The 27,173-nt window shown below is 36.1% G+C and overlaps 1 protein-coding gene across 1 annotated transcript; it reads left to right on the top strand.

The window, feature by feature from the left end:
- The first annotated feature begins 4,564 nt into the window (after positions 1-4,564).
- LOC111059867 (3'-5' ssDNA/RNA exonuclease TatD) lies at positions 4,565-26,958 on the top strand. The gene is made up of 7 exons (XM_039426958.1): positions 4,565-4,877; positions 8,780-8,948; positions 10,586-10,684; positions 15,429-15,589; positions 21,744-21,939; positions 23,584-23,746; positions 26,707-26,958. The coding sequence occupies exons 2-7, from the start codon at positions 8,807-8,809 to the stop codon at positions 26,864-26,866; spliced, it is 921 nt and encodes a 306-aa protein (XP_039282892.1). The 5' UTR covers positions 4,565-4,877; positions 8,780-8,806; the 3' UTR covers positions 26,867-26,958.
- Positions 26,959-27,173: the final 215 nt, after the last annotated feature.

Below are 27,173 nucleotides of genomic sequence, written 5' to 3' on the forward strand. Positions count from 1 at the left end.
TCAAGTACAGTGAGCTCTATACTAACTGGAACGGGCTGTCCAATGCTAAGCTACAGCCAAAAGTGTGTAAGGCGGAGTGAGTGAGACAGGCCTACCGTGTGGGATTCCCTTCTCTCTCGTACTCATACATTTAAGCAGGTTGTTGCAGCTCTTGAGTACGATTTCTCATTTTTAAACTTTACTTGAAAAACGGATTTGAATGAGTATTAGGGCTATCAGTATTAGATCACAACCTTTTCTCTTGAATATTGTGATGTATTTGTCGTAAAATGCGTAGAATTGAATAAAAATACGACCGAGAAATGGTGAATGTATTGTGTTGCATTAGGATGCAAGAATGGGCATGTTAAAGGAAATGAAATACCATTTCACATGTAAGTCAAATATTTTTAGTCTATCAATTAATTTGAAGAAACTTTTTTGTTTTACATTCATTTCCAATACTTTTTTCTATATTGATCAGTTTATTTGACCAAAAATGAAACAACAAATTTGGTTATATTCCTAGTATACGGTGATAGTTTCTATGCTAATTGAAAATTTAGGCCTATACTTTATAGCATCTAAAATAAAGAAACATAGTTGAAGAAAAAATTAATCCTTATTCAAAAAAGAATAAATACAAATGATTAATAATATTCTGTGTCATCATCATGAGATGACATAATTTACTTTAGGTAGGTACCTACTTTTATTTTGAAAAATATGATATTTATATTGCAGCTGAATTGTGATTCATTTTTGAAACCTTTCCGTTTCAAATAAATAATAGTTCGATTTACAATATTATAATAATTATTTAACATATTTTACTGTTTGCTTATCATATGGTCATAATTATAATACAATTATTTTTATATAAATGTTTCTTCATAGATTTCTTTGCATCATTTCTGAAACTCCCACACATACATGATTTGAAATGTTATCAGAATACCTAGTATATTGCTATCATTACATATCCAATAATCCTGTGTTATTGAATTATCATGAGTCCACATAATTCATTTTATTTACCTACTTTTATTTTTAAAAATATGAGATTGTTTCAGCTGAATTTAAATTAATTTTTGAAACCTTTTAATTTCAAATTGTTCATTTTACTCTGGTAATTATGTAGCATATTTTACTGTTTGCTTATCATAGTCATATAATATAATAAAATGTTTCCTCGTTATTTGCTCCATTTCTGAAACTCCCACTCTTACATGATTTGAAATTACGCCAATGCACACCTACATAATTCTACATTCATAGCCTGCTGTAAGTTGGCCTATATTATTAAATTGAGATATTTTGTTAAACAATAAACCATAAATCTTTCCTTTAACAATAAATCATATAATAAAAAAAAACAATAGTATATCCTATTAAAATAAGCATAAGACTGTGTTTGATAGTTTCAATTAAACACAGCCCTCCTTTGGACTGTGTACAAACAAAATTTGGGATTGGAATAATAAGGACTATGAGCCTGTTTTTTCATTCCCAATCATTTCATGACAGTTTATATTTGTCCTTGTCAAATAAATAAATGATACGCTTCTCTGAAATCTGGCCCAAAGTTATTCCCTTGCTTGTGAAAAGTTGACAATACTAAAACTACTGCAGTCACAAATGAAAAAAATCTTTTCTTTATTCATATTCAACCTATTCCATTATTTTTGCTCTCAAAAAATTAACAATGAACTGCTCAATAAAGAAAAAATAACGCTTCCATGGAATAAGACATACAATATAGAAATAAAATAGAAATTGAAACTGTGCAATACATTTTCCCATAAGAGCCAATGTGTTACAAAATGACGAATCCCACAGCAATGCGGGTTGCCTATCTTTACCAGCTGCCTCACTTTCTTTGTGCTGCTAGTCCATTCCAGTTAGTATAGAGTTCAGTGTTCAAGTATTGTTGAATCACAGCTCACAAGCTGATTCAAGTAAATTTTCACTTCAAAGTACTGTTCACACCGATTCCTCTATAATAAAAAAAAAACTATTTGATGAATAAATTGAATTCAATATAATTATTCTACAATATTGATTTTTCAGTTTGATATGATTCTATATAATTCCTTATTGGATAATATTGAAATGATATTTTGTGTGAAAGAGTTCGAAAAAAATGCACAATGACAGTATATCTCAGCTTATCGTGTATGAACTAGACTAAAATATCTATTTTACGATATTAAGATTGACCGTATTAAAATGATTTTGAGAACATAGTGAAGGTTCCAAGAACACGAAATATACTATTGTTCCTGTAGCAGTAAACTAGTAGCTCTGTGAACAGTAGACCTCACGCAGTATTCTCATCCACAACTACCTGATTGAAACTATAATAGACCTTATAGCTGTTATACAGCAATAGACTGGCTTCTCCTTACATCTGTGTAATCACTTGTCAGCTGATTTATGATGAATAATTAATTCTACAGTCTGATTTTTACTCTAATATTGGCGTATGAAGGAGGCTCCATTTTTCTTTTATATTAGGTATCCTTGAAATGCAAAATTTCCAAAAACTTTGTATATACGTCGGCGTAATTGAAAAAGGAGTAACATACCTGTCAAATTTCATGAAAATCTATTACCGCGTTTCGCCGTAAATGCGCAACATATAACCATTTAAACATTAAGAGAAATGCCAAATCTTCGACTTGAATCTCAGACCTCACTTTGGCCAATAATTAAAAATAATTAATCAAAATAATTTGTGTGTGAGAATGGAAATCTTATCTTAGTTATAAACGTTTTGAATTAATTTATCTAAAGGGATATTTTATCAATGAATATAATACATTTGACATGAAATCTATTATTTTATCTCAGAAAAAAACTAATATTAGATTGAATTTGATTAGATTTACAGCTATCTAATATAGATGGCTGTTTTTCAGTACAGTCTGTGGAAAATAAAGTCAAATATGGAGAATCGGCAACCTTGTTATCCTATTTTTCTTCACTGCCATTATAATGTTGACTCCACTATAAAGAGTGAGTCATATGTAAGGGAAACGTTCAAGAAATTGGAGACTGTAGTAGATATAATACTGTAACTTTCAGGATAAGTTATTGGTCAAATACTCTACCTTTGACCTACAACTGAATCTCAACCTCTCATAATGGGGTGACTTAGGGGTTGTAACACAAATATTTTAAATATGAACACTCCTACTCAAAATGGCGGCTGATTGAAGTTTTAGTTTTTAAATAAATGAGAGGTTGTAACTGAAATATTTTGAATGTGAACACTCATTGTATTATACATCATTTTAAAGACCTTTTTAAAACAAGAAAGATGACATCAATAGGAATGTTCTATGATACTTTTATCCAAGATGGCGGCTGATTGAACTTTATCAATTATTTATTTAAAAACTAAAACTTCAATCAATCGCCACTTTTGAAACAGTATCATAGAACATTTCTATTGATGTCATCTTTCTTGTTCTAGAAAGGCCTTTGAAATGATGTAGCACACTATGGGTGTCTACATTTAAAATAGTCTAGTAACAACCCCTAAATTTACCCCCTCATGAGGGGATGATGAAATTCAGTTGTACATCAAAATTTATTTGACCAATAACTTATCCTGGAAGTTATATTCACAACAGTCTTCAATTTATTGAAGGGTTCCCATACACATGACTCATTCTGTATTATTAATAATAATAAAGTATATTATAAAGCATATTATCACCCTACATGTGAAGCCTTCAAACGGTTTTACGATTACAGTGCTCCAAATTCCTTTAATAAGTTACCTCTACATATTACATCCACGGGCTCACTGATAACATTTTTGAAGAAATTGAAACACTTTTTATTCAATTTTGATTTTGATGAGATTGAGGAGTTTTTTTTTCACGTGAATTCTCTCTTTTACATTCTTTTGAGAACTTTTACTATTGCTTCCCAGGGTTCTAACAATTTTTCTGTCTCAGGATTTTTATTTATTTATTTTTTTTTCATTAATATATTATGACTTTAGTTCATATATTAATATATAAATGTATATGTCCTCAAATTCTTCTTTATTTATTTTCCTACGATTGTATTATAATTTTTGGTTTCTATAAATAACTTCTGTAATGTTCACTCCTTTCAATTCATTTTCTGTGAATAGACAAAGATTTTCTGTAAAAATTTTTTTTCGAGGCTTCTGTCTCTTGCAAAGGTCAAATAGTTTAAATTTCAGAGTAGGTAACTTCAACTCAGCTAATAGCTTATGAAGTACCTTAATCATAACTCTGACGCTACTTAATGCTTTTGTTAGTTTTTAATTATTTTCATTTATATAAATAGAATTAGAAGATGATATTTTATTATGTATTTTAGTTTTTTATTTTTTGAAAATTATTGTACTGATTTGTTAAGTTCATTTACTTTTGTTTGTAAATTGTCAGTGTTATGAATAAATTTCAATTTCAAAATTTCAAAGTATGTATATTATTAGACATTGGAAACATATATGATTGGTCAGCCTATACAACGTAGAATTTACATTTTGGAACGTGGTGTGCTCAGAAAGACTAAGCTACTATGTCGTGTCGTCTACGTCAGTCACTTTTTCCATTCACAATCAAATTGGCCGTGTCTTTTTTGACAAAGGTCATGGCTGAAAATTTGATAGCTGTCGAATGTTGAATTTAGGAATGTTGCTCAATTAAGATCATAGATCATTTTATTTATTATTAATAATGTAAATATTAAGACTCAACATGGAATTTGAAGCTGGCGAATAGATAAATCAATTTAGTATTCTTTCAGTACTGTCTTCTAGTTCCAAGTTCTTAAGTTCTAAAAGAAACAGTTGTTTATCTACGAATGTTCACGAAAAATTGTTTACGTTGACTTTGAATAACATTTGCTCCGTAAGTATATTACATTTTATAATTAGTACATTACATTCAAGTTATAATGTATATAATTAAGATGATGTGGTGAACTACAGTGGAAATTGTGTCAAACCTATATTTTTATCACGTTTAGTAGTTTTGTTAGCTTTTTTAATGAGAGGTTAATCGTTTCTTTCTCAATTATAATTAGATAAATAATGTGTTTTTGTAATCGTAGTTTCTCAAAAATCTACTTTAAAAGCAACCCACTAAAGTTAAACGTTATCTTTACTCTATTAGCCTATGCTTACAAGCTTTTCTGAATACAAAATTACTAATCTTAGAAAACAGCTGTAGCCTAAGCTTAATAATCCAAGCAAAAAATTGTTTATAGAGGGAAAAGTTTGGAAGTCAATTTTTGACTCTGCTAGGCTGTTTAGTAAATAGGTAAACATATCAAAAGTCTCCACCACTACCCACTGTTCTAAGGGGGTGGGGGTGGTTCAAAGGTACCGTTTTTTGTTCCTTGCATATAATCAGAAAACTATGCATTTTACGGAAATGACTATTCTGTAAAAAAATAAAGCTTACATAATTTCCTACAATATTAATATAACAACTTTTTCTATATCTCGTTTACTGCTCGAGGTATCCGCTTTTGAAGATGTGAAATTTTTGAAGGAACCACATTTTCCTTCAATTTTTTGCTCATAACCTTTTTTAACTTGTTGAAAAAAATACATGCTGATTGTTAGCTTATATGGCATAAAATTATCTTCAATCCAATGCATAATTCCACAAATTCACGCATTTCCCAACTACTGTTGCAGCAGCTTTAGTGTTGAGTGCTACGAATGCTAAAAAAAGATATGTATAGAGGAAAAAGTTTCGAACAATTTTTGACCCTTCAGTTCTTCTTAGGATAGTAAGAGGGTGAACATATTAAAAGTCCTCTCTCCTACCCCCTGTGCTAAGGAGGTGAGGGTGGTTTGAAAGTGCCATATTTTGCTTTAAAAGTTGAGTTTTTTTTACTTCTGGCTTACACGCAAATATCTTGGGATCAATGCATTTTAGCGATATGACTTACAAAAATAAAGTTAAGATCAATTTTCTATAACTTTTGTCCAGTGGAGTATTGTGTTTTTCTTTTTTACTTTCCTTGCCCTATTACCATAGGTAAGGAAAGTATTGCTTTCCGAAAAAAATTAAGGTACCCCAATTTCTAAATTTCTATGCGTTTCAAGGTCCCCTGAGTCCAAAAAAGTGGTTTTTGGGTATTGGTCTGTATGTATATATATGTGTGTGTGTGTATGTATGTGTATGTATGAGTGTATGTGCGTCTATGTACACGATATCTCATCTCCCAATTAACAGAATGACTTGAAATTTGGAACTTAAGGGCCTCACAATATAAGGATCCGACACGAATAATTTCGAACAAATGCAATTCAAGATGGCTGCTAAAATGGCAAAAATGTTGTCAAAAACAGAGTTTTTCGCGATTTTCTCGAAAACGGCTCCAACGATTTTGATTAAATTTATACCTTCAATAGTCATTGATAAGCTCTATCAACTGCCACAAGTCCTATATCTGTAAAAATTTCAGGAGCTCCGCCCTATCTATGCAAACTTTGATTCCAGATTCCCAATTATCAGGCTTCAGATACAATTTAAACAAAAAAAGTGGAGTGGAAAAGATTGAGCATGAAAATCTCTACAATTAATGTTTAGTAACATCTTCACCTAAATTTGAAAATAAGCTCGAAGTTCGAGAAAATGTGATTATCCAATTGCAAACCGTTGGCAACTGTTGATTCTATTAAATGATTCACTATGAAGAGATAGCAGACCTCGTATGTCTCCAGCGTTATTGTCCTGTCACCAGCTGGCTCAGATCTTTGTTTATAAGTAGACTTGAGATGCGCGTGAACACTAGCGTCAGGTGATCAATTCTCATAACGGCAAGTAAAGTTGTGTGAGTGCGTCTCTCCAGATTTTTTTTTTTTAGTTTTCGAGATATTCACTTTTAAAAGTGTAAAATCTTTGAAACGACAGTTTTTCTCCCAAATTTTTGCACTTTCAGGGCTTATTACTCAACAAAAATGCAACGAAAAATAAGTACTAAAAGTTAGATTGTAGAGTATTCAATTCTCTTCAATTTGATGTATTATTTCCCAATTTTATGCTAACTATGAGATTTATGGAAAGATGCTACAGATTAAATTTGTAAGCTTCAATTTTGTATCCCACAAAAAGAAGAAGGTTCAAAAATTCTCGAAAAACGCATATTTGTTCGACATACTCTATATATGCTAAAACCAAAATATGGTACTTTCAAACCACTCCCTTAGCACAGGGGGTAGGAGTGTGGACTTTTGGTATGTTTACCCTCTTACTATCCTTAAAAGAGGTGATTAACTATTCAAAAATGAAGCTTGATGAATCTTCTACAATTTCTGTTCTGTGGAGTATTGTTATACATGTATTCCCAACTGTGTGTATTTTCCAACAACGTATTTCGATATATACGCACTTGAAAGTGTAAAATTGTTAAAATAATAGCTTTTCATCGTATTTTTTGCTCTTTCAAGGCTCATAACTTTCTAGCATACATCGTGAAAATGATGCATTCCTTGAATGCTCATCGTAGATTTGAGAGCATTGATTTTTCTTCAATTTGATGCATTATTTCACTATTTCATGTTTTCTTCCATTGTTATAAAATATTTGATGTAGGTGGTGAAATTTTTAATTTTTTAATAATTGATCATTTGACAACAAAATATTATGAGGAATGTCTGGTACACAATTTTTGACTTTGTAGCTCAATGAATACTAGTTGAGAGGTAAACATAGCAAAATTGCTCATCTCTAGCCCTACTGTTGAAGGTGTGGAGCCACTAAGTTGACACTCGTTGCAGAGTTGAAAATTTCACCCTAAATTTTCACGCTGATTGTGTAACTTACAAATGCATTTCCTCCATTTGTAGGTAACTCCCAGATCAACATTTTGGTAATAATATATATCGGGGACCAAGCTTCGCTCTGGAGTACAAAAGCATAAAAAATTATTACGAAAGAAGAAATTATAATAACACTCATAGTTCATACAGAAATGTTCTATCTAATCACAGTAAATTGAGATTAATTCCCAGAGGAATGCAAAAATTTCCCTCACAAAGGCCCGGTTACACAAAAGGTTAAAATTCAATCCTGATTGATTAGCCTACACGTGAACCAAATCAGAGAAGACCATTTCAAAAAGATGGATCTACTGGAATTAATCAGGATTGAAAATAACCCGGCTTTTTTGCAACCGGCACTAAGTACCTGATTGAATACAAAAGTTCAACAGCTAAGTCATAATTTTGACACAGTCCCACACACATGACCTCGCTCACTCACTTCCATCATCAACAGACGATGAAATAATTATTATCAGCTGTTTTTCCAAGGCGAGTTTTCCCAGAGATGAGACCTAGTGCAATCGAATTTTTATATTATAAACCTACTATGTTCTGAATTTCGTGAGAATTGTTAGAGCCGTTTTCGAGATCCGGTGAAATACAAACATATAAACAGAAATTGCTCGTTTAATAGTATAGGATAATAACTAATATCTTTGTTACCAGCTTATGGGTTTCTAAGTAAGTTAATTAATCAATATATTGTAAGTAGGTATGTGTATTTAAACTTTGAATATATTAATAAGTTACATTGGTGATTGATTTGTTCGTTACTATATTCTTCCAAATTAGATTGGACCTTCTTTTACATTTCTTTTTATTGTAGTAATTTTCTCTAATTTTTTTAAATCTCTATGATTTTATTATTGTTCGGATGCTGTGGGTTGTAAAGAAATAAAATTGTACCCGTCAGTTATTCATGTTTATAAAATAATTGTTATCGTCTTTATAGAATAATTGTTCAATTTTAAGGAACGACTTGAGTAGCGACCAGCGACTATGGCAGACGCCGCAGTTTCGAATGCGCAGTCCATGATGAAGTGCTGTGAAAACTATATTCTAATAGATGCTGGTGCCAATTTAACCAATAAAAAATTCGGACGAGACTTGGAATCCGTCCTCCAGAGAGCAAAAGATGCAGGTGAGGATCAGTAATTAAGTTCACTACAATGAATTTCCACATTCTACAACTTATTTGGGAGATGCAATACGTCTTATCTCAATATAAAATATTCTATCACTTAATGATTACATAATCTACCGCGATCTATAACAACCCATGTAGCCAAAATGATTCGCTGAGACAATACAGTATTTCATTAAAGTAGTATATCTGTGTTCAAATTATGCATTCAATGGCTTTTCTCACACGCACCAATTTTCGGCTGACATTCAGAATTGTCCTCTGATTGGCTGAGAATCAGCTGTAGGAGATAATTAGCCAATCAGAGGACTACCGTACTCGTAGTGTTGGCCGACAATCGGCAAGTGTTAAAACGTCTACTAGGCTGCATAGGTGATTGGCTGAAAATAATTGAGTTCTTTCAATCAAACCTACCTAGGTCAAATGTATTTACTGTGTATATTGCATTTTTTGGGGGGATAACTAGTTTTGATATATGTTAGTTACTACTGAAAATGTTTTACATTTGTTTGCATTCACTTTAAGTTATTAGTGATTAATTTAAGACATATCATATTTTATTAAATATATTATGACTATCCGTACCAGAATAAATCTTGTTCACTTTTGTTATTGATAAATTTAATATGACTCTATAGACTAAAATGATATGTACCGTATGGTTTATCTATCTGTACTATAATGAAGGAAAGAATCGTCCTAAATATGTACGGGATAGAATATACACGAATGACGCACAATTTCGTTTGAACTACTGAACTGATTAACTTGAAATTTTGCATAAAAATTCTGAATTTATCTAGGATGGACGTAGGCTTATTTTTATTGCTATTCATCAATTATAATTTATAAATTGAAACAAAGTTATTCAATTTATGACTCAAAGTTTACGTAACTATAAAAGCCCAACCAAACAGGCCTTTCTCCAAGTGACACCGTAGCTTAGTTGGTAGCAAGCGCGGTTGATGAATCAAAGGTTGCAGGGTTCGAGACGTCAAACTAATTTTTTTTTCTGGAAATTTTCAACTCTTATAAAGATAATCCACAAAGTGGATTAGTAGCTTAGTTGGTAGCAAGTCTCTTATTAGTCTCTGATGAATCAAACTGATCTGATGATCAGTTGGTCTCTGATGAATCAAAGGTTGCGGGGTTCGAGACATATCAAACTCATTTTTTCTCTGGAAATTTTCAACTCTTATAAAGATAATCCACAAAATAATAAATAATTATTCTATTTCTTATTTACTGGACAAATGGAGTTTGCATTTCACAACACCAAATTTTCCCCAGTTCTTTGAACTGGTTTAATGATAGTCTTGAATAATTGAAATAAATTACTTATTTTACATCACCTGAAACCCGTGCAATACAAAGCACCGCTTTCTCATCAACAATTTTCCACTGAATTTTTCAATAGGCCTGCTTTATTCCAATCATTTTGTCAGAAATCCCCGTGAGATTTGGTGTCCAGCCATTTCTCATTTTAGATCCAATCAAGATTTTTCCAAAAACAAATAATACCTGCACATATTGGAACGTAAACCGCATGTGTATGGAGCTAATATTGCGGTCTCAGTTTCTGTTATTAGTTCTGCGAAAGTCTATTATTACTTATAAGAGATTCTTTTTTGCAGGAGTTCAGAAGATGATAGTGCCAGGCTCGTCCGTTAAATCGAGTAAAGAAGCACTTAGGCTTGCCAGAATATATCCTGACACAATATATGCAACTGCAGGTACATTATTTCATGTAATTTATAGCCTACTATCTAATATAAATGTCCTTCACATTGAATCTAGGTCTTATAAATAATTTATTTTTAATAGCATAAAATAATGTCATAACGTCACATTCAACATCTATTTAATCGATCTTCCATTTTTGTGAACAGTATTTTTTTATAATTTTCTTATCATTGTACCGCAATGGCCGCAGATAATCACTAAAATGTATTTCATTGAGTAACTCTTACCTCTGTATTATAAAATGTATACTTAGAAGAAATGTAAGCTGGCAGCGTCTATAAAAAATTGCTGCTAGTATTATTCTGAAACTTGGTGTTGACAGATAATGAACGCAGAGTAAACCTAGTATTTTCAAGCTCCTGTTCCTAAAGCTTTTTAACTGGGTTTTAGTAAAGTTATTTTGTTGAAACTTGGTGGAAGAGTGCAAGTAGTGCTGCTAGTTGTAGTGATAACCTCAGTTTTTTTAGTAGTGAGTGTTCAAGCTCAATAAAATCGAGAAAGCATGTATCATTACTCGCCAAAGAATACTAGGGCTAGCGCCAGTCTAGGTAAGGCTAGCGATAAGCGATTAGACTCTGTGACTGCTACAGCTCGTGGTGCAATGAGACGGTCCTTATCAGCCGATAACGACTTTGACGTTTCACCTGCTCTTCTAGAGACGATAAAACTTTCGGTTACAGCAGCTCTCATTGACGATTCTGTTATACAAAAGTTAGCTGATAAATAAGTTAGCGCCCCTCATTGAAAACAAACTTTCATCAGTGGAGTCTGAAATAAACGCATTGAGAACTCAAATCACGGAACTCCAAACAGAACTTACTGTCATAAAAAGTGAACCTGCAAAGTGTGATTATGCTCTGGACAGTCTCGAGCAATATCACAGACGCAACAATGTTAGATTATTTGGCATTAGTAAAGGTCCAAACGAGAACACTGATAGTTTGGTTGTGGATTTGATCCGTAATGGTATAGGAGTGCAGTTCGATCCACAGCTGATCGACAGATCGCATCGAGTCGGCCGAAAAAATCCCCAAGATAACCAACCTAGACCAATTATTGTTGAGCTAATAAGTTATTGAGCCCGCCGTCTCATCTTCGAAAACAAACGAAAGCTGAAAGGTTCGGGCGTCCTCGTGCGTGAGGATCTCACGAGGCGTCGCGTCGCTCTCTATAGGCGGATGGTGGCTGAGCATGGTGTCAAAAATGTATGGACCAGTGACGGCCGAGTCATGTACATTGGCGAGGATGGTCGGCGGTACGTTGCCACGCTCGGCCAGCTGCAGTCAGACTTCATGTGATGCTGTTCAATCAAAGGCTTTCAGTTATTCTTATTATTTCCTTTCTTGAAAGACTTATTTTTATTTATTCTTATTATCTGAGAAAGACTGATTTACTATTTATCATTTATTATTTCATAGCAAGGACTCAAACATGATTATTTTATAAACATAATTTTTTTCAATTTTCAACATTATGTTAGCTTTTTTAAATAAAGCAATACAGTACATTACTTTCTTAGCAGACTTGGCATTGTTAGCACTTATAATTGTACATAATTATTAATCTTTCTCTATTATTTCTCTTACCCTTTCTAGATTTCCTCTCATAAGTAACAATGATAAATTCAATTTTAACTCGTTAAAAAGATAATCTTTTTTACAATTACCATAGACTAAAATAATATTTTCTCAAATTTTATTTTTCCATGATGTTATTCAGCTTTATTAAAAAATCTTATAAATTTAGCTTTTTGGAGTTAGTTGAGCTTTAATTTTCAATGACTTTCTAGTATGATTAGAGTCTTGTAATACTTGTTTTTATTCAATTTCTCATATTATAGGTTTATTCAGTGTTTATCAAGCACTAATTGTATTCAATGCTTATCATCTCTATCTGTTTCTCATTTCTCACTAATACTATCCTATCTTTCTCACCCAGAGTTCATTTTCCTCTTAAACACGGGAGCTTGTTATACGTATGTCTTGACAATTGTACGTTATGAACCCATCCCATCTTGAGCACTCAATAAATAGTCATCCTAATTCACTTAAACTGTTCCACATAAATGCCGAATCATTGCCGGCTCACTTTGACGATTTCAAAGAAGTGTTTTCAAATGTATTAAAACCAGATATTGTCGGTGTTAGTGAATCATGGCTTAAACCATCGCTCAACTCTAATTCAATTGAAATTCCTGATTATTGCCTATTTCTTAATGACAGAATTGGTAGGGCTAGGGGTGGTGTGGTGATCTATGCTCGCTCCTCACTATCTCCACGCCTTGTTCTCTCATCTCCCCAGCCTTATTCTAACTCTCCTGAGTTCATAATTGTTGAGATTTTTGTGGGAGGAGTAAAGGTCCTTATTGCGACTGTGTATCGACCACCAAAAGCGGGACGATTGCATATCTTCGAGGATGCTCTGTTGGATATAATGCATAATTACCAGCATATTATCATGCTTGGTGACTTCAATTCCGACTTGTTGGAAGACAATTCAGAGAAACGGCAACTCATCACTATGACTGAATCATTAAATTTGCATGTTTTAAATAAGATCAAACCAACTTATCATTTACCCAACTCGCATACGCTGCTTGATTTGGCTATTGTCAGTGATGATGAATATGTTTCAACTTACGGTCAGGAACCAGCGCCTTGCTTCTCAATGCATGACATGATATTTGTTGTATATAATCTACCTATGACCGGCAAGCATCCGTCAGCTTTTCATACAGAAGCTTCAAGCATTTTGACACTGAGAGGTTCCTGTTTGATGCCATGGCACTCTATTGTCCAGATCGAAGACATAGATGATAAAGTTGTCACTTTCAATGGTATGATACACGAGATTTTTGATAAGCATGCTCCTTTGCGTACTGCTCAATTGAAGCACAAGCCTGAGCCATGGATGTCTGAGGAAATTCTTAAAGTAAGACGGGAACGAGACAGAGCTCGTAGAACGTTTAGTAGGACGAGCAGCACTGCTGATTTCAATGCTTTTAAGCTTTTGCGTAATCGAGTCAAGTCGCTCTGTCGTAATTCTAAGCTACGATTCTATCATACGCAGTTTCATCACAGCTACTCCACATTAACTTTGTGGGATAATGTACGGAAGCTGGGTGCTCATCCTGGTAAGTCAAAGACAAGTATAAATATTCCTCTAGATGATCTGAATTCTTTCTTCACTTTAAACTTGACTCAATCTGCACCCAATCATTCGAATGCTCCTATCAGTCAGCAGGTTTCCCAATTCAGCCACGTTCCACCCAACAATAACTTTCACTTCTCTCATGTCCTTCCATCGACTATCTCTCATATAATATTGTCAATTTGCAAAAACTCCAAGTGCATTGATGGTATCCCTATCCTCTTCTACAAAAAACTCCTCCCCATTATTCTTCCATCATTGACTCATATTTTCAACTTTTCTCTACAGAACAGTGTGTTCCCTGAACTATGGAAATATTCCATTGTCCGACCTATCCTTAAAACCCGCAACCCTCCTGGTCCTGGTGACTGGAGAGCTATTCATATCTTGTGTTCTGTTTCCAAAGCTTTGGAGAGAATAGTACACATGCAAGTTAATTCTCATCTATGTTAATTCAGTTTCAGTTTCTTGTCAAAGTATCAGTCTGGTTTTCGCCCCAACTTCAGTACTAGCACTGCTCTAGTGCGTATCACTGATGACATGCGATTGGCCATGGACAAACGGCAGGTCACAGTCCTTGTGCAGTTCGACTTCAGCAAAGCGTTTGATAAGGTCTCTCATCCATTGCTCTTACATAAACTAAAGCACCAATGTCACCTTTCTGATTCAGTTGTTGCCTGGTTCTCATCATATCTGTTGGGTCGTTTCCAAGCTGTTATTGATGATGTGGGGAATATGTCAGCATGGTCTCCAGTGTCGCGGGGTGTACCACAGGGTTCTGTCCTGGGGGCTTTGCTCTTTTCAATATTTATTAATAATGCACCATTAGTCTTTCAAAACTGTTCATTCCACCTCTTTGCAGATGACCTATTATTTATTCCCACTCATCTGTTGACTTCTTAGCAAATTGCATAAACAATATGAATGCAAATGTCTCCTCACTTCTCCTATGGGCTGATGCTCATGAACTTGCCCTCAATCATACGAAGACTAAAAGTGCTATCTATGGTTTCCCTATACTTCTCAACCGTATTGATCTAGAGACACTTCCTGCTATTGCATATCGTTCACTTCATAGCCATCAATATATTTTTTCATTGTCATTAGGCATGCCAGTTTATGATATGATGGCACTGTCAACAATCTCATATTAAGAAATGAATTTCTAAATTTAGTGAGAGGTGCTTTCTTACAAAAAATAATAATTCTTAGTGAATTGTTTTGGAACGTAAGTTAAACAAGTTTCAAAAAATAACATTGGATTTTTTTAAATGTACTCGTAATTTGACTGAAATCTAATTCTTTGGTTAATCAACAGTTCAATTCTAGCTCAAATTAATAGGAAGATCCACACTAAAGAGGATTATCACTCCTTCACAGATCTAATTGAGCAATGCCCATGAAAGTTACCTTCCAGTATCACTTTTCAGTTACACTTTTACATTTTGACTATGCTATCACATTCATACGAGATCTGCAAGCTTCTTCCTTTTCAGTCTTCTCACTGTAGTAGAGTTGTCAATGAGGTGTAAACATTGTAATTAGCAAGTTGATATAAGATGGATTGTTTGCCGACCTGCCCAGGTGTGCACCCGCACGACGCCAAGTCGTGGACGGACGAGTGCCTGAGTGAGCTGCGCAGCGTTGCCGAGTGTAGCGAGTGCGTGGCCATCGGCGCATGTGGCCTCGACTACAACAAGGACTTCTCTTCGCCCGAACTGCAGATGGAGGCTTTTAGCAAACAGGTCACCTATTTTCAATCGTAGTTCACTTATGTCATTCTATATAGCAGTAAATACTAGTTATGATAATACATAGTTATCTACGATAATTCATATAAAATCATAATTAGATATGGGGATTAATTTCTGTAAAGATCAGATAATAGTTGAATCTAATCTTCAATATATAATCTAATAGATTATAGATAACCTTATCTTCAATTGATAACTTTTCAATAGATAATCTTTTTAATCTTTATAGAGATTATATTCAAATGAGTAGAATTAAGAGAGTACCTCAGAACTGCGAGTTTCAATTTGTTTAGTGTATAAACATAACCTACAAGGTTCTTTCTGTTCAATTAGGTTTTGAAGGTAAAAGGGAAGGTTAGGGAGGTTACGTTTTTACAATATGTTGATATTATTCTTGAATGTGTTGATCATTTTATATGATAAAGGTAAATAACGAAAAGTTGAAATACTTGCACTTTTGAGACACCCGGATTATGTTAGCTTATTTTCGTAAATTTTCTGCTCGAATTTCAAGTTTGCACTGATACATATAGCTGCTGATAGCTGCTGTCATGAGAGTTCTGTTCATATATTCCAATATCGAGGTTGAATAAGGACCCCTCTACCTTTGTAGAACCGAAAAAATCGATGAATTGAAATCAATACCGATGTTTAGGTACCAAATAAAGTTACTATTCATAGATTAAAATAACGAAAAAGTAGTTACCGTTTGTTACAATACAGTAATGATGATCTTCAGCCTAACCTCTGAACTTAGTAAATTGAGTTTAAATTGAGATTGTAGAGTTTCGTTATTCAAATAAGGTCCGTCAATTTTGACTTACTTTACGAATTCACTTATATTTGTTCGAATATTCAATTATCACGTACACCCTGATTACCTTCAGAGGTAGGTGATTGATACCCAGGTGTTGCTCCTGGACGACTTAGCTCAGTCGTAATGTGGGCGGGGAAAGGAGGCAAGTCGAAGTTCCTCTTCTTCCTTCTTTGTGCCTCAGCTGGCGTGGACAGCACCTCCTGGTGCTTCTGACGGCGTGAAGGTCGCTCTCTTCTCTGATGACACCACTTCGAGGTAATTTTGTATTGGCCTTACGGCCTCGGTTCCGCTCCAGTATAGTAGGAAGAGGAAGGATAGACAGGAGGAGGGACGGCAGCCAACGGGCCGATGTGCCCGGAGAGGATAGAAGGATAGGGACGGCAGCCAACGGGCCGCTGTGCCCTGGGAGGATGGGAGGATAGGGACGGCAGCCAACGGGCCGCTGTGCCCTGGGAGAATGGAAGGTTAGGGACGGCAGCCAACAGGCCGCTGTGCCCTGGGGAGATGGAAGGATAGGGACGGCAGCCAACGGGCCGCTGTGCCCTGGGGAGATGGAAGGATAGGGACGGCAGCCAACGGGCCGCTGTGCCCTGGGAGAATGGAAGGTTAGGGACGGCAGCCAACGGGCCGCTGTGCCCTGGGGAGATGGAAGGATAGGGACGGCAGCCAACGGGCCGCTGTGCCCTGGGAGGATGGGAGGATAGGGACGGCAGCCAACGGGCCGCTGTGCCCTGGGAGGATGGAGGATAGGGACGGCAGCCGACGGGCCGCTGTGCCCTGGGAGGATGGAAGGATAGGGACGGCAGCCAACGGGCCGCTGTGCCCTGGGAGGATGGAAGGATAGGGACGGCAGTCAACGGGCCGCTGTGCCCTGGAGAGTGGAAGGATAGGGACGGCAGCCAACGGGCCGCTGTGCCCTGGGGAGAATGGAAGATTAGGGACGGCAGCCAACGGGCCGCTGTGCCCTGGGGGAATGGAAGTTTAGGGACGGCAGCCAACGGACCGCTGTGCCCTGGGGAGAATGGAAGGTTAGGGACGGCAGCCAACGGGCCGCTGTGCCCCGGGGAGATTCAAGTAAGTTACAATACATTCTGGTTCATACACGAATCTACAATAAATTACAGTACAACAGCCAATTATGCAGCAAATTTCACATATTATGAAAACTTATTAATTACAATGAAGATTGAATGCAACATTAGAATATTGATAATATAGTATTGCAATATAACTACATAAATCAGCGGTGTTTCAACAATGAATAAATGATAATTTCAATGAATAAATATACACCCCACTATATATTATATGTGTTGGGTATAAGTAATTAGTTGCTTATTGCGTGTAATAATTACTATTTACAAACTTCATTCACTGATATGGGATTAAATTTTTTTTAATAAAATTAGTAAAAATGTATAATTCAAACAAACAAAATTATGGAATTAGTAAATAAATATTAATGTTCTATTAAGGATAATAATAAGAAAGGTTATTTTTAGAAAAATGAAAAACAGTAAAGAGTGGTATGAAGAATAAATAGTTTCAATATTTACAGTCTAACTAAATTTTCACAATTTTCCACTCCAATATCAACCAACCAGGAAAATAAACTTTTCTTGAACCTGTGTCTATTGAATTCTTCCCTAATGTAACTTGGTATTGAATTATAAATTTTTGGTCCCAAATATGTGTAGTTTCTTTGCCCAAATGTAGTGTTCATCCTTGGTACTATTGAATACGTGTTTCTCTGCCTTGTTCGATGGTTATGATCTGCCAGTCTATGTGTTCGTTGTTTCTCCTCATTCGCGTGATGATAGCCTGGATGTAGAGTTGTCTTACACTCAGTACTTTACTGTCCTTGAAAAGAATGTTCGTGGGGAATTGATTCTCCTTGAAGCCTATTATTTTTAGTATTCGTTTTTGAAGTTTATAGAGAGGTTCAACATGTGTAAAATTCGTAGCTCCCCAGATAATTATGACGTATCTTAAAATTGATTGCACTAAAGAAAAATAAACAGTTTTTAATGTCTCATAGTTGAGGATTTTACGGAGTTGATAGAATTTGTAGAGAAGCTTCCTGATCCGGGTAATTGATAGATTAATGTGCTTGTCCCATTTGAATTTGTTGTCCACTATTGTTCCTAAATATTTTATTTCATTGACTTGTTGGATTGAAGGGCAATCACACGGGTTGTTGGTGCTTCCACAGTGATGCAGGATTATTGAAGAATCCGGTGGTCTCGTCCGTTCTGTCAGAGAAAAGGCTAAAAATTCGTTTTTGTTGCATTTACTGTAAGCAAATTTTCTCTCAACCATTTATCGACTTTGATCAATTCTTCCTGTGCCAGATTAAAAACTTCCTCCCAGGTGTTTCCTTCAAATAGTATACACGTATCATCAGCAAAAGCTATTACTCTTCCTCTTATCTTAATTGAACATAGCTCATTTGCATATGCCAAATACAGAATTGGCCCAAGAACTGTTCCTTGGGGAATCCCAAACTTTATCGTTTCCTCTGAACTGAGATGTTCTTCAACTTTGACTTTTTGACGCCGGTCACAGAGGTATGATCTAAACCATGCTAGAGGAACTCCTCTAATTCCCATGGCTTCTAATTTCTTCAGCAGCAAACTGTGATTAACAGTGTCAAAAGCTTTTGCTAGGTCCAGGAACACTGCTGCACATTTTTTGTTATTTTCTAGCTTATCTGTGACAAAATTTGACAATTCTAATACCGCATCTTCTGTACTCCTCCCCTCACGAAAACCAAATTGATTCCTAGATAGTAGGTTGTTTTTTTCCATGTAATTCACAAGACGTTTCTTTACCAGTTTTTCCAAAATCTTAGAAATATTGCTTATAAGTGAAATAGGCCTGTAATTGGTGGCATTTGTTTTGTCGCCTTCTTTATGTAATGGTCTAACACATGTCTCTTTCATAGCTTTTGGAAAAATTCCTTTTGACAGACTTAAATTAAATATGTGAATTAATGGTTTTACAATTACATTTTTTATCGACTTCAATGTTCTATTATTGATTCCATCAAGTCCTGGAGCACTGTCATTTCGCAAACTACTAATAGCTTCAAGAAGCTCATCTTCAGTTACTGGGTGAAAGTAGATGGAGTGTAGAGTTCTTGTAACAGGTTTATATTGGGATATGATTTGGTCTAGTGGTTTTCTTAAGGAATCTATTATTGTCTCCGCCATTTCTTCACCTACATTTGTGAAAAAGTTATTCATGTGGTTGAGCACAGTTTCTGGATTTTCCTTTAGATTGAAATCCTATCATCTATTTTAATAGCATTCAATTTCATTTTTGTTTTTGATTTAGAGTCAGTAGCATCTTTGATTACTTTCCACATTTTTTTATTATCCTTTCCAGCTTCATACAATTTCTCTCTATAGTATTGGTCCTTTGTTTCATGAATTAAAGCTGTGAGTGTATTCCTATACCGACGATAGAAGTTGGTTAAGTTAATGTTGTTTGGGTCTTCCTTTCTTCTTTTGTTGAGTAGATTTCTGGTTCTTATTGCTGCTACTATACCTCTGGTGATCCATGGTTTGATGGTTTGTACTTCTTCTGCCGCCGATGCTGCTTGATATTATTTTGTATATGTTGTCTCAGAGTTGATAAGAAGGTGTCATAAGATGTATCTGGATTATTATCTTCTAAAACATGAATCCACTCCTCATTCAGTAGTTCATTCTTCAAGCCATTAATGTCTATTTTCTCGTTTATTTCATGTGTTCCAGTTTCATTTGCACTATTTCTCGAAATATGTTGCACTCCTAGAATTGTGGTGAAGTGGTCAGTTATTGTTGATTCATAAATGATTGGAAGGATATGAGATGGAAGGATAGGGACGGCAGCCAACGGGCCGCTGTGCCCTGGGGAGAATGGAAGGTTAGGGACGGCAGCCAACGGGCCGCTGTGCCCCGGGGAGATGGAAGGATAGGGACGGCAGCCAACGGGCCGCTGTGCCCTGGGAGGATGAGAGGAGAGGGACGTACGGCAGCCAACGGGCCGCTGTACCAGGACAGGAGGTCATGGACGTACGGCAGCCAACGGGCCGCTATACAAGGACAGGAAGTCAGGGACGCACGGCAGCCAACGGGCCTCTGTGCCCTGGGGAGAATGGAAGGTTAGGGACGACAGCCAACGGGCCGCTGTGCACTGGGAGGATGGGAGGATAGGGACGACAGCCAACGGGCCGCTGTGCACTGGGATGATGGGAGGATAGGGACGGCAGCCAACGGGCCGCTGTGCCCTGGGAGGATGGGAGGATAGGGACGGCAGCCGACGGGCCGTTGTGCCCTGGGGAGAATGGAAGGTTAGGGACGGCAGCCAACGGACCGCTGTGCCCTGGGGGAATGGAAGGTTAGGGACGGCAGCCAACGGACCGCTGTGCCCTGGGGGAATGGAAGGTTAGGGACGGCAGCCAACGGGCCGCTGTGCCCCGGGGTGATGGAAGGATAGGGACGGCAGCCAACGGGCCGCTGTGCCCTGGGGAGAATGGAAGGTTAGGGACGGCAGCCAACGGGTCGCTGTGCCACGGGGAGATGGAAGGATAGGGACGGCAGCCAACGGGCCGCTGTGCCCTTAGAGGATAAGAGGAGAGGGACGTACGGCAGCCAACGGGCCGCTGTACCAGGACAGGAGGTCATGGACGTACGGCAGCCAACGGGCCGCTATACAAGGACAGGAAGTCAGGGACGCACGGCAGCCAACGGGCCGCTGTACAGGAGAAGAAGGTTGGGAGCGGAATGCTGTGGTCTGGGGCTCGTCCGGCGTTTAAATACTCTCCCAAAGTAGAGGGGATGGAGATGTGCCGCCGCCAGAGGCGGTAAGAAACGTCTCGATGCGCGGAAGATGGTGCGCCCTCCTTATCTCCGCGGTCAGCTAGCTTGCTGATAGCCGAGCGTCTTTTAATAATATTAATATTTATTAAGCAACATTTTCCCGTCACAATTTTACTTTGTGACACAATAAAAACATAGCACACTGAAGAACTTATTCCAATTTCAAAACAGTTGGTGTACTTTAAAAAACTAATTGAATTTATACCCACTGTATTGTCAATTCATCTTATTGAATTTATACCTACTGTGTTGTCAATTTCATCTATATTGAGATATACTCATATTATATTAGGATGTAAACTATATGGGAATCTATTAGAATTGGCAATATAATATCTTTTCTTTATTATGGAAAGGTTATATCTGCAACAGTGAATTTTTTGGACATTGCGAGATATATGTTCACAAGTGACTGTTTTTGAGTTAGGTGCTGAGTATTGAATGCGTGATTGTTGTCTGTTAGATTGAGCTGGCGTGCGAAGTGAAGAAGCCGTTGTACGTGCACGAGCGTGACGCACATGAGGACATGTTGCGAGTGCTGGCCAAGTACCGAGACAGCAGCAGCCTCAGTCTGCCACCCGTCTTCATCCACTCCTTCTCGGGCAACGCCCAGCAGGCGCGCGCCTACGTGCAACTCGGCGTCTATGTCGGAATCACTGGTCAGTTGCTCACTATCAACCATTAATCTCTTCTTCCCAATTTTTTTTATTCCTACTATCCTAGTCTACTTCGGGCACCACTTTCCTAAAACTATCATATACTTTCCAAAATACCTCCTAACCTAACCTCAAGTTAGCTTTGAATCATCACAATTATAGAATTGTGTTGGATGGGGCCTTGAGGTTTGAAATAGGCTTGGATTAGTATGAAGCCATACTAATAATAGAATATGTGTTTGATATCATCTAGGACTGCATTATATCAGACGATCCATGTTTCTGGTACGATATAAGACAAGACTATAAATTGATATACAATAGAGCAACGATTATTTGGAATTAATAGTATATTCTTCATTAACTATTTTTTATCTAACCCTTATTTAAGAATCCAACTACTATCACTCTTATTGCGATGAATAAAATTAATTACTTCTATTACGAACAAACTATTTTATGTAAAAATTAATCACAAAGTAAAATTTTTAAAAGGAAATAACAAAATAACACACACTAGAGTATAATACTAAAGCTTTGGGCATGACTGCGATGGCGGTGATTTTCTCCAGCTCCCATCGCCACCATGCCATTTGCCGTGGTAAGCGCAAGGCTTCAATTAAGAACATTGAACTAACAATTTTTTAGTAAATACTGTACATCAAAATAAATCGGCCCGGTTGCACAAAAGCCTGTTATTTCCCAATAATGAATAATTACCAATCAGGAAAGCCTTCTTTTCCGAAAAGCCTTCCCTGACTGGTTCTCGTGACAGTTATTAATGATTAAAATTTAACAGGCTCATGTAAAACTTGGGAATAATTGATGCATGCCAGTATTCGGATAACTGATAATCCGGATAATCAATTTTAACTCGATTTTACCCTAGTTACTCGATTTTACCCTGGTTCAAGTGTCGACGTAATTAAAACTTTGAATTATGGCCTACAGTATGTAGTATGAGATATGACTGTTGTACGAGATATGACTTCTATAAACTTCATTCACATTGTCGTTAAAAGACACCATGCTGTGTAATTCAATAAAGTACAGTAACCCAAATATTCAATTAATTAAGATATTGTACTGCACCTTGATTGCGGCGGACCAATAAATTATTGGCCGCTTGAAATACAGAATAGGTTAGGTTTTCAATTTTTATATCACCCAGCTGACGTTCGGATAACCTATGTCCGGATAATCGGTGCTCTACTGTACACCCATCGATCTGACATTCATTTTCAGTTCTCCATTTTACTCCTCTCATCCATTTTTGTCTTAATTTCCTCGTCATTCGCCTCTTCGTACATTATCGTTTCCTTGTTCTCTTTTTTAACTAGACCAGTTCTATTCTAACGATCAAAAACCTAATTTTCACTATAAAAGTTTATTGTTGTCAAATCATTTGCCGTCTTGTAGTTGACTCACCTGTTTCTGACCAACTTGATTTGGAAAGGAGTAACAGCGATAAAAGATTGGATGAGCTGGGAAACTATGCAGAATCAAAAACTTTTGAAAATTATGCAAACATAAACTCTCAGAACGTGAAATATCCCAACTGATTTTTGTAACCATTCATATTCATGTTCAAACGCTTTTGATTCATTTTATTTCTTTATTCGGCTAAAAATGTGTATTAATTTTCAGGTGTGTTGTGCAAGGATAACTCTGAAAAGGGCTTGCAATCGCTTTTGGTTGAAAGTGGTCTTCCTCTCGATCATTTATTGGTTGAAACTGATTCTCCGTTTCTCTACCCCAATGCAAGGGCTTCCAAGCTGCCACCTCATGTTAGAGATGGTCTAACTCAACGGTCAGTTCATTATTTTATCATTTTTAACTGTAAATATTGATCACTTTTGAATTCTTGAATTACGACATAGCAGTCAGATTCAAAATTTAAGTATTCAAAAGTGATTATTAACAAGCAGTTCATAATGGAAAGAAAACTTGAAGAAAATATTGAGTAAATTAATCATATTGTGCTCTGCGCTTTCTCCTTTCAAGCAAGAATAAACAACAATTAGTTACAGTATACTATCATAGAGAAAAAATAGCATAAGAACATATCCTATGGTATAGGTCATTTTTGTTCCAATTTTCAAGCCGATTTTTTGTCAACTCAAGCCGAATACTGTCGACTGCTACGTGGGCTACTATTGTTGGAGTGAGAATTCAAGAACGGCACAGTTGAGGGACTGCCAGCGTCACATAGCTTCACGGAAAAGAACTACTAGGACTATCGGCTTGAGGCTGTTCGGTACACTTTTTTTATTTAAATTGGAAAATCTTTTTCAATATTATTGTTAAGATCATTATAAGAGTGAAAAAAAGTGGCAACTGAAATTTTTAAGTGGTCTTATAAGCGAGTTATGGGTTGTTGAAAGTGTGAAAGTAACTCCGTTTTCTTTCCAGATCATAAACGGTTTCGAATTCTCCATTGGAGTTTTTTAGTACATTCAGTATATCATTGGCTTTGTTCTAATATGCGCTTTTTCGCGATTTATGCCAAAATAAAAAAGTTATCGAATTTACAAAAAATATTACTTTTTTATTTATGAACTATATGGGGAATAAAATGTATCAGGAAAGATACATTTTTTGAATTTTTAAGAGAAGTTCTGCTAATATAGTCGAAACCGTTTATGATCTGGGAAGAAAACGGAGTTAGCACTTTAACGACCCATAACTCGCTTATTAGACCACTTAAAAATGTCAGTTGCCACTTTTTCTCACTCTATCTTAACAATATTATATTGAAAATGATTATCCAATTTAAATAGAAAAACAGGCTTAAGTTGACAGTGAAATTTGGAACATAAACGCCCTATACCATGCGATATCTTCTTATGCTATCTTTTCTCTATGTTAATATCCATTACTGATCCACGGTGATCAAGGTGTGAACAAATTTAAAAGACTAAAAACAATGGAATTGTTATGGTTGATTATGGAATATCCTGTAGCCGAGAGAATTATGCCAATTGCAGAATGACATCTGCATCTTTTTATCATATTATATCACGACGATATTCAATTCATTGCTATATACTGTAAAAATTTCCTGGCTCACTCCAAATGAAATATCCACATTTCCTGTTAATACTTTACCAACATACTGTAATAGACGTTTTGGGAGGGACACGATGATACTCTAAACTACTTGCTACTTGCTACTATTCGATTCTGTAAACTAAAAACGTTAAAGACCACACGATGATACTCTAAACGAAAACTTTTTAAACAGGAATGACTAATTCACTTCTAGGTAACCAATAGCAAGAGCATTTTAGCTATAACATAAAGGCAAGTTTTTCACACTTTTCAATTTTCTGTGGCTATAGTAACCTTTTTTCAACACACTTAAGTACAACAACTTTGCAATCAGTTGCAATAAGTTACTATCAGTTATCTATTATTCGAGGTCAACCAACGTTTGTTGTCCGTAGCAAGAGCATTTGCTATAACAAAGATGAAGGGACTGTTTTCTATATTTTCTGACTTTAGTAACTTCTGTAGCCTAAACACACTAATAACATTGCAATCAGTTACTTTATCTACTACCGTACTGTAGAGTAAGGCTGGCCACTGACGGTGGAACATGCATGATAAACATGCCAGGCATGTTTATAGTTTATAGTACATTCATAAACATGCCAGGCATGTTTATCATGTACATTCACGTATCATGATGTTCAGCATCAGCTACTAACATAATATAAACAATCAATTACAATAAATAAAAACCACTGGAAAATTACAAATTAGATGATAGAAAAATGATTTAACCACAAGTAGAGCAGCAAAGAAAAAATGAACAAAAAATTGGAGGTAAAAAAGCTAACCTCAAAAATCTGGTGTGACGCACTCACACAACTTTCCTTGCCGTTATGAAAATTTCTATTATAATTTAAAATCAATCAGCTGACGAGATCAATCCTGCTACCGTATCTTTTCCAGTGAATGAATCAACCACAGTATTTAGATGAAATATTATTTTTTTACCGTGGAATCAACCAAGGTACTAGAATACATTCTAGGTACATTAGAATCAACTGTTTCCTCTCTCATTAAGTTTGCATTTGAATAATCACCTTTTATTGTATTTCGAGCTTATTTTCAATATTTGATGAAAATGTTACTGGGCATTAATTGTAGAGATTTCCATGCTCAAACTTTTCCACTTGAAATTTTTCGTTTAAATTGAATCTTAAGCCTGATAATTTGAAATCTAAAATCAAATTTTGCATAGATGAGGCGGAGCTCCTGAAATTTCTACAGATATGGGACTTGTGGCAGTTTATAGAGCTTATCAATGACTATTTTAAGTATAAATTTGATCAAAATCGTTGGAGCTGTTTTTGAGAAAATCGCGAAAAACTCTGTTTATGACATCATTTTTGCCATTTTAGCCGCCATCTTGAATTGCATTTGATCTGAATTGTTCGTGTCGGATCCTTATAGTGTGAGGACCTTATGTTCCAAATTTCTAGTCATTCCGTTAATTGGCACATGAGTTATCGTGTACACAGACATACACACACACATACAGACCAATACCCAAAAACCACTTTTTTGGACTCAGGGGACCTTGAAACGTATGAAAATTTCGAGGTAGGCCTACCTTATTTTTTCGGAAAGCAATACTTTTCTTACCTATGGTAATAGGGTTTAGGAAAGTAAAAAAGATTGCTCGAAGCGCTTCGCTGTGATGATGTATGTGTATATGATGCATGTGGCCGGCCAGCCTAACGTGCGTTTGTGTTTTGTCAGATCGCTGACGTTCCTGCAGCGCTACTGCACTTTCCAGCGCAACGAGCCGTGCTCTCTGCCCGCCCTGGTGGAGATGGTGGCCGCCTTGTTATGCCGCTCCCCAGAGGACGTCGCCCTCGCCACCGCATTCAATGCGCTCAAAGTATTCGGCCTATCTTGACACCTACTAACCTAACTACACCATGCATTTCATTTTGTTATTGTTGCTTATAATATATATTCTATGTATCAATAAATTATATTTTTAAATCAGTGGTGTGTTATCTATTTAGGCTGTTGAATACATGGGCCCATTACACAATCGTTTATGATCATATACTTTGAATATAGTATTTACTTAGGACTGAATAAATTAGTCTTTATTAGGATTCTTTTGGACTGGTCTTTGCTTTTGGTATAGAATAGAATGGAATTAATTTTTTATTTGATGACGTGGCAAATTTGGATAGTAATGTCCACTCTACCAC

Source organism: Nilaparvata lugens, chromosome 4 (genome assembly GCF_014356525.2).
Source record: "Nilaparvata lugens isolate BPH chromosome 4, ASM1435652v1, whole genome shotgun sequence".
In the NCBI taxonomy this organism is placed as follows: Eukaryota; Metazoa; Arthropoda; class Insecta; order Hemiptera; family Delphacidae; genus Nilaparvata; species Nilaparvata lugens.